The 8,700-nt window shown below is 40.6% G+C and overlaps 1 protein-coding gene across 1 annotated transcript; it reads right to left on the bottom strand.

Annotated features, from left to right (window-relative positions):
• Window positions 1–914: 914 nt before the first annotated feature.
• On the bottom strand, window positions 915–3,086 carry LOC149390493 (Pentatricopeptide repeat (PPR-like) superfamily protein). The gene has a single exon (XM_089618630.1). The coding sequence runs from the start codon at window positions 3,025–3,027 to the stop codon at window positions 1,009–1,011; it is 2,019 nt and encodes a 672-aa protein (XP_089474756.1). The 5' UTR covers window positions 3,028–3,086; the 3' UTR covers window positions 915–1,008.
• Between the last annotated feature and the right edge of the window lie 5,614 nt (window positions 3,087–8,700).

Genomic DNA, 8,700 nt, shown 5'->3' on the forward strand with positions numbered 1-8,700 from the left:
TATTTGACAGTTATTTCGAAGATTTCATGGGAGTTTCAAGTTATGGGTGCGTAATCGAGTGCCGAGACGTAATGGAGCTATTTTGTGAGGATTGTTGTCGGAATCATCGCCTTTGTTAAAGAGTAAGGAGTCGAGCTCATAGTCAAGAATTTCATCCGTATGTGTAATGTGTAATGTGAGGAGTTGAGACCTTCCCTCAGAGGGAATGCGACTTTCAAGGTCGCGTTTGCTGAGATTTTTCCTCAGAGGGATTTTTTGGTGGAAATCCCATAGATGTTATTTGAGGTCCACTTCTTCTAGAGCTAAAATTGAATGTTGTTTTGAGATTAATGTTAGGAGCGCTGCTAAAAAAGTATTTTTCTTCTTAGACTTGGACTCCTTGCGTCACTGGCCAAGCCTTTTTAAATGGGGTGTCATTCTCCGGTGTCTAAAAATGACCTCATTATAGAATCATCCCACCAGTTATATATTTATTTCCTATTTTCTCTGACATTTTCCTTTTACTTCTAATTTCTAATTCCAAGCTAGTCAGAATAAACTCTGCTGAATTTTGTTATTTTGTTAACGGCCCTTAAAGATTCAGAATATGACACACTAAAATAAACAAAACAAAAAACTAGTTAGAGAATTCTAGCGTCGAAGTATACAGGACACGAGCAACAATATATATATATATATATATATATATATATATATATATATATATTCTTTCCTTTAGTAAATACATCATTTTTAAAATTAGTTGCTTATTTGAAAAGGCAACTACTTTTAAGAAATCCGCATCCTTATTGTTCGAATGGCATAATACCACCTCAAACTTTAAGCCTCTGCATTTGTCTAATATGAAATATGCATAATATCGCTGGCTCAATATATACTTCAGAAAAAAATTACGCAAAATGAATAATAATCAGTGTTGGAAAAAAAATAACATATATCTTTGTTCGTTTTTCCCAATGTATTGGTGTCGGTAACAACAAAACATGGAAGCTAGTTGAGTAGAGATTATTACAAAGAAGATCTAAGTTGCAAAAATCTTTGTGCATCATCTTCTCGACCCAAACGCGTTAGAAGTTCGATAATCAAAGAGTAATGTTCTTCGGACGCTTTGATTTTGAACCGCCGAGTCATCAGGTCGAAGATCCGGCGCGCTTCGTCGACATATCCGGCTTCACCGCAAACCGAAAGCAGCACCCGAAAGGTGTGGTGGTTTGGACTGAACCCTCGGTCGCTCATCCGGTCAAACAGAGCTATGGCGTCTCGGTACAAGCCGTTGTATTGATGGGCTTCCATGATCGCAGTCCATGCCGTAGAGCCCTTCGACTGGATCGCATCGAACGCCGATCTAGCGTAGTCAACCGCGCCGCAACTCCCGTACATCCTCACGATCCTCGCCGAGACAAAGTGGATGGACTCGAAGTTCTTTTTCAGCGCGTGGCAGTGGACCTCCTTCCCGAGCCTCAAGCTCTTCAGATCGCCACAGATCACTAGAACCCTCCCAATCGCGACCGAGTCCGGGCGGTGCTTCGACTCTGCCATTGAACGGAAAACGGAGAGAGCGTCGATCGGACGGCCGTTTTCGAGGTACGAGTCGATCATGGACGTCCACACGATCAAGTTCCTCTTCTCCTCCGTGGCCTTGAAGAGCCTCGAGGAGTAGCGCAAGACGCCACATTTCGAGTACATCATCATCAGCGACGAGGCGATGGAGACGTTGGGCAAGAAGTGATTCTTCACCACATAGGCGTGGATTTCTTTTCCGGAGTTGAGAGCCCTGAGTTCTCCGCAGAGAGGGACAACGGTGGCGACGGTGACCACGTCGGGCTTTGTCCCTTCCTGCTGCATCCAAGTGAGCGACCTCAGAGCCTGATCGGGCCGTCCGTTGGAGGCGTACCCGGATATCATCGCGGTCCAGCAGATCGCGTTCCTCACGTCGGACCGGAAAAATATGCGCCGCCCGTTCTCCAAGTCGCCGCATTTGCAGTACATGTCGATAAGAGAAGACTGAATGAAGACCTGCCTCGCATAGCTCTTCGTTTTGACCACGTACGCGTGGACTTCCCGGCCGAGCATCTGCGCCGACATGTCTCCGATCGCAGGAAGGATCGTGGTGAGTATCGCCGAGTTTGGTCGCGTCCCTAAACGGGTCATTTCCCTAACGTAGTCGAAAGCCTCTTGTTGTCGCCGGTTGTGCGTGAGCCCGGCGATCATCGCCCCCCAGAGCACGACGTCTCTCTCGGGAATTTCATCGAACATCTTTCGAGCGAGGTTGATCTTGCCGCATTTGCTGTACATGTCGACGAGGCACGTCTGAAGAATCTGGCTGCCGATGAAGCCGTTTTTCACGAGAAGCGCGTGGACTCTGAGGCCCTGAGAAAAGGCGGGCATGCCGGCGAAGCTCTTGATGATGCTGGAGAAGGTGTAGACGTTGAGGTCGAGCCCCATGGCTCGCATCTCGCGGTACGCCGAGGCGGCTTCGCGGTTTCTCCGTCCGCCGGCGACGACGGAGCCGCGGAGGAGGGCGTTCCAGGGGTAGACACTAGTGCCGGGCATTTCGTCGAACACTTGGCGGGCGTCGTCGAGGGAGCCGCAACAGGAGTACATGTAGACGAGCTTGGTGCGGAGAAATTCGTTGGCTTCAAGGCCATTGGCGCGGACGAAGGCGTGGACCTGCTTGCCGTGGGCGAGGGACTTGGTGCGGACGCAGGCGGCGATGAGGGCGGAGAAAGTGGTGGCGTTGACAGGGATTCCTTGCTTGTCAAGGTAGTCCAGGATAGCGAAGGCCTTTTCGAGCTTGTTTAGCCTCGCGAACCTCTGGATATCGGCGTACACGGCGCTGGGGTTCTTGCTGTGGAGAGGCAACGACTCCGGAAATGCGATGTCCTTCCGTTCGACGGCCGGCAGTTTCCTCCGACGAAGCTTCGTCGGAGCCCGGGCTCGCCGAAACGGCGGAGTTCGGCGGTTAGCTGGTCGACCAGCGGTGGCTTTTGGCGGCAGAAGGTGGGAGTGAAGGGAAATGGTTCCCATTGAGACGATGCGTTACTGCCGTTGTCAGATTAATCACAATCCTATGCAAAAATAAAAAATAAGACAGTTTGGAAGAACGAAATTAGGTGGAGACACCTAGGTTTTGTTTGGCAGTTGGTTTTTGTTTTCCATTTTCTAATTTTTGTAGTTATACTGAAAAATTATTTTGCAGTTGTTTTCAAAAAGCTGTTCGGTACAGTTTTCATTTTTGTTTTTGAGAAATTGAAAAAACTGTTTGATACAGTTTTCATTTTTGTTTTTGAAAAAATGAAAAAAAAAATGAAAATTATTTGATACACCTTTTGAAAAAAATGAAAACTATTTGGCGGCGACGGTGAGGTTCGGTGGTGATTGAAAAAGATGGTCGGATTTTTTTTTTTTCAAGTCTTGCGCGCGGATGAGAAGAAGGAGGAGAGAAAATATATATATATATATATATATATATATATATTTTTTTTTTTTTTCCAAAAACACATTTTATTTGTTTTCAGTTTTCTTTACTCTTTTGCAAAACAACTTCAAAAAATTTTAAATTTTTTTTCCGAAAACACAACCAAACGCAACTTTCATTTTTCGTTTCCAATTTTTTTATCTTAAAAAGTCAAAAACTCTTTTGCAGTTGAGAACCAAACACAACCGTAGATTTCAAAAAACACTATGTTTGTTTTGACTAATAACTTTTTTTTTCGATTAATGTTTTGACTAATAATTGGCAATTGAAAACACTATGTAAATTAGAGTTGGTTTTTATTTAATTAGCACTTGAAATAGCAAGGATGTCTTTTATAAACTCTAGTTATTTTTTAATTATTTTAAATGTAAGATTAATAATATTAATTATGTCTTCTTAAATGGGCACAATTTAACTGGAAAACTAAAATATGACATGTGTTGACATACAAAAATGGTACAACAACGATCTTGCGAAGAACACTAGACCCCGAATATACAGTTCCAAGCACATAAGTGTTCCATGTATGATTTTCTCGAAATACAGATGAATCTAGTAAAATAGAAAATGTAAATGAGGGTGTTTTGTGATAGGTAAGACTTGTGACGTGTACTCTCCCTCTCTTTGTTATTTTAACTTCTCTTTTATAGAGGTGGGTTTGAAGATCATGGGGTCATAAAGCCCATGATGTGGTAGTTATTTTGTAACTTCCCTTTTTTCTTGTGCGTGGGTGGTTATTTTTCATAACTGTTTAGTAATTATTTTTTTTTTTACTAACCGATGAGCACATGTTCTCATGCGATTATTATTTAAATAATGATGCGGCCACGTTTTCTAACTCTGACTAGTCTCTGTAACTACTAACTTCTCTTCTCTTCGAATATCTATTCGGTAGAATTCGTTTTTGCCTTACGAACGAGTCGTTCTTTAAACTTAATGAGCCTTCGGACGTTTTTATTCGGGCACGGTGCTGAATTCCTACTATTCTCAAAGTGTCCAAACACATACTCGGAGTGTCTGATCACATACTCAGCGGGTCCGAGAACATGTTCAGACCGTGCTAATTATATGAATAACAATGTGGATCGTACGTGACGCTTTTTGTCTAAAATTTTAAATATTACTCGTTTTAACGCACCATAAAAACTCATATTTTATAGTAGTATTGTTAGCTAATCACAATTTGATTTGATCATTCTAATTTTTTTATTTTATTTTTATTTTATTTTTTATTTTTTTTGTATAGCCTCTGTTGAGGGTTACTTCGGATAGAGCCTGAGTGTATAATAACCACTTCAGTCTTTATATGAGAGCACTTTCATATTAATCATCCTAAGTGAAGTCTTGACACTATAATATCTCTTTATGACTTATCTTGAAGCAATTTTATAGACTTGGTGTGAGTTCATTGTATTCTCATTGAAGAGAGCCACTAGGGTGAATTAGTGTTTGGAATCTTGAGTCATCACAACAAGGAATATCTTCCTAGATTTTGTACATTGAATTAAAGGAATCAAGTTTCATGTTATTCAATGGTATAAGGCTTTGAGTTCTAGAATTGACCTTACCTTATGCTCTATATTGAATGCGAAGCACAATCAAGTTCTCAATATATCTTTGTCTTAAGTTTTCTTGTAATTGATAGAAACACAAAGAGAAATTTCATTTTTTAGACCCAAAAACTATGAAAATATCACCATTAGACCCGTTACTTAAAAAATATCCAAAATTGGACTTTTGGACACATTTCGGACAAAAATACCCTTACAAGACCATATAACACTACTAAAAAAAATTCATTCTCTACTTCTCTCATTCTCTCTCATTGTCTATCATTTTTTCATCATTTCGCGTATCCAATTGGTGTACTTCCTTCAAAATGGGTAAGTATGCTTCTCCATTCATCTTTTATTGCTTTAGTCATATAGCTTGTATAGAAAAAATAAAGTTGGTAGATGTAGGTAAAAGTTTCCGGAATTTAACGTTATTTCCGATGAATTCCGACCTTTTCGGATGAAAATCATGTAAAAATTCCGATGAAATTTAAGCCACAAATTCCGACAAATTCCGACAATTTTCGACACATTCCGACAAGACCAAATTTCCGATGGTTTCTGACCGTTTCCGACCGTTTCCGACCGATTCCGACCGGTTCCGACCAATTCCGATGAGTTTGGAAAAAATCAAAGTTTAATGCATTTTTTTGATATTTCTTGCAGTTTTATTGATGGTTAACGGCACGAGGGAGAGAAATGGACACTTATACGTGTTCAAAAACGCGAGAACATTTCCGCTTGAAGTTTCGAAAGAGACAACCTACATGGAGTTAGTCGACAAGGTGTACAAGAGAGTCGATATAGACAGATCAAAGTATGACTTAAAGTTTGAAGTTCCATATGAGGCTGGTAATATGCCAATTGAGCCTGCTTTGTTGAAGGACGATATGGACGTTAAGTATTATACGAAGAATAAAAGTCGTAGAAGTTATGCACTTTGTGTAACTTTGGTATCGAAAGAAGTCAAGGCTTAACTCCAAAAAAAAAAGATAAAGGGAAAAATGTCATGAACGAAGAATTGTCTCATGTTGAACTCAACAAGAGACAACATAATCTTATTACAAATGATCGAGATGATAATCATGTGTGCAACAGTCGAATAGATGACCGAGACGATGAACTATACAAGCGTGATAGATATGACTACCACAACAACGATCTGGATGATGACGACAAGTTTGACCTAGATGATGGAAACAACTGTGACAAAGGAACAGAATTTGAAGAGTTCGTGAACACTGAAGAATATGAAGATTTTGTAAAACATTTTACAGTACCATCGGGACAGGGTGAACCATCGAGACACGGTGAACAATCACGTAACCCTCATAAAGTTGTACCACCAACAGATTGCGTGCCTTATTCATGGAAAGCCCCTGAGTTCACAACCGATGATTTTGTTAAGGAAGAACATAATGACGATCCAAGTCGGTTGCCAAATTCTTCGACAGGTATTAAGAATGAGATGTACTTATATTCTTAAATGAAAAATGTAATGTTATATGTATTATAACCATTGAATGCAATAGGTAGCACAGAAGAAATGTATCTTGGGAAGGAGTTTGAGTCCAAGAAGCAGATGAAGCAAGAGATTCATGTTTTTGCTCTAAAAAATAATTTCGAGTTTAGAGTTAAATCCTCTTCGAGAAGTAGATGGTATGTCATATGCAAAAATGAGATGTGCACTTGGAAGCTGAGGGGTGTTGTGCAGTGGTCTGAAATGTGGCAGATTACGTCGTACGAGAGTAGACATTCTTGTGTGCGTGTGGTTCGAACAGAAGGACATAGAGGAGCTGCACCATGGGTTATTGGTCACGTCTTTAAAGATAAGTACAATATTAGCTATATGGCTGAGTATTCGGCACATAGCGTAAGAGAGGAAGTCAAGACAAGATGGGGTGTTGACATATCGTACTTGAAAGCTTGGAGAACCAGGGAGAAAGCAATTTCATACGTAAGGGGTACGCCAAAAGAATCTTATCAGAAGTTAGCATCTTGGCTATACATGTTGGAGCAGAAGAACCCTGGGACTCTGACTGCGTTTGTGAAAGATGGCGATAGATTCAAGTACGCGTTCTTTTCTATTGGGGCGTGTCGTAGAGGATTCAAGTCTTGTCGACCGGTGATATCACTAGACGGTTCATTTTTGAAGACAAAATACGGTGGACAGTTGTTATGCGCAATTGCGATGGATGCTAATTCACAATTATATCCACTTGCATTCGGGGTAGTAGATAGCGAGTGTCATGCTTCGTGGATTTGGTTTTTGAGAAAGTTGAGAGAAGCTATCGGTGAAGACGTTGAAGAGTTGGTGTTCATATCCGATCGACATGTTAGCATCATACATGACGTCGAAGTGGTGTTTCCCGGTATCCCTCATGGAGCATGCTTCCATCATCTCAAACTAAATGTCCAACACAAATTCAAGACCGATCATTGTGGAATTGAACTGTATGAAGCCGCTTATGCCTTCAATAAGAGGGCTTTCGAAGCTCATTCTCAGCAATTGCGGAGAAAAGATGTCGAGATGGCTAAGTATCTCGAGGAAGTCGGTTTTGATCGGTGGGCAAGAGCATTTTTTCCTGGAAAACGGTAAAACTAAAACTTTTCCCTTTGTCATTACAAGTGTTTTAACTAGAACGTCGCTAATATGTAACTGTGTATATAGGTACGATATAATGACAAGTAATAATGCAGAAAGTGTTGGAATCGATCTAAGGTTTGAGAAAATAATTAACGCTTCGGTAAGCGGCGGAATTTTAAAAATTTTCTTTTACAAGTAAAAACAGTTTTTACTAACCTAGACAAGTGCAAGTACATGTAATTAAAAACCAATATGAGCTAGAAGTTTACTAACCTTTCTTGAAGCTTGAACTTTGAAGAAGCTTTTGTAAAGTTTGCAACGCTCGTCTCCCCTTGCAGCACGTCTCTCTTTCTTTCCTCGGCACCTCGAGCAACCACGAAAGTTTCTATCACTAAATCACTCGAAATAAAGGAATTAGTGAGTGGGCACTTTTAAACACTACAACTTAAGAACGAGTCTTGAAATCGCAGAGCTAAACACTAGGTCGAGTGAGGACCTAGGTGCCAAAACAAGAAAAATCGAAAATAAACTTAGAGAGAGAGATAAGAGGGGCGGCAACCACAAGTTCTAGAGAGAGAAGCTCTCAATCTCTAACTTATGTGGAATGAGAAAAATGAGAAGAATGAGGCTCCTATTTATAGGAGAGGTCTTACCTTCAATAAGGTAGTTTCCTCTTCTATAGAATATCACATATTCATGAGCCAAATTCCTCTTTTCCTCTATGATGCACTCGGCCAAGGTGGGCTTCATTAAGCCTTGGATTTGTTTCCTTTTTTGTTCCTTGCCTTGCTTCTTACTTGTGTTGGGCGCCTACCTCTTATTTCCCTTAGAGGAAATTTGTTTCCTCTTTTTCTTTTGGCAAGTATCTTCATACATTTATGCACAAAATATTCTCTCTTGTCTCTTGGGTATTTGGGCGCCTATAACTTATCTAGAAAGGCCTTCTAGAAGCTTTTCCACTTGTTCATGACAACATGAAAAAGACCCATTAAGAATTTTCAATAAAATTCTTATGAAATGAAATTAATTCACGAGGCCCAATAATCAAGTTATGGCCGAGTGACATTAAGTCATCAAATGAG

The sequence above is a fragment of the Urtica dioica genome, chromosome 7 (genome assembly GCF_054948205.1).
Source record: "Urtica dioica subsp. dioica isolate 48M chromosome 7, U.dioica_male_clone48M_v1_H2, whole genome shotgun sequence".
NCBI lineage: Eukaryota > Viridiplantae > Streptophyta > Magnoliopsida > Rosales > Urticaceae > Urtica > Urtica dioica.

Excerpts from the sequence above, each read along its gene's own strand:
- LOC149390493 (XM_089618630.1), bottom strand. The coding sequence starts at position 3,027 with ATGGGAACCATTTCCCTTCACTCCCACCTTCTGCCGCCAAAAGCCACC.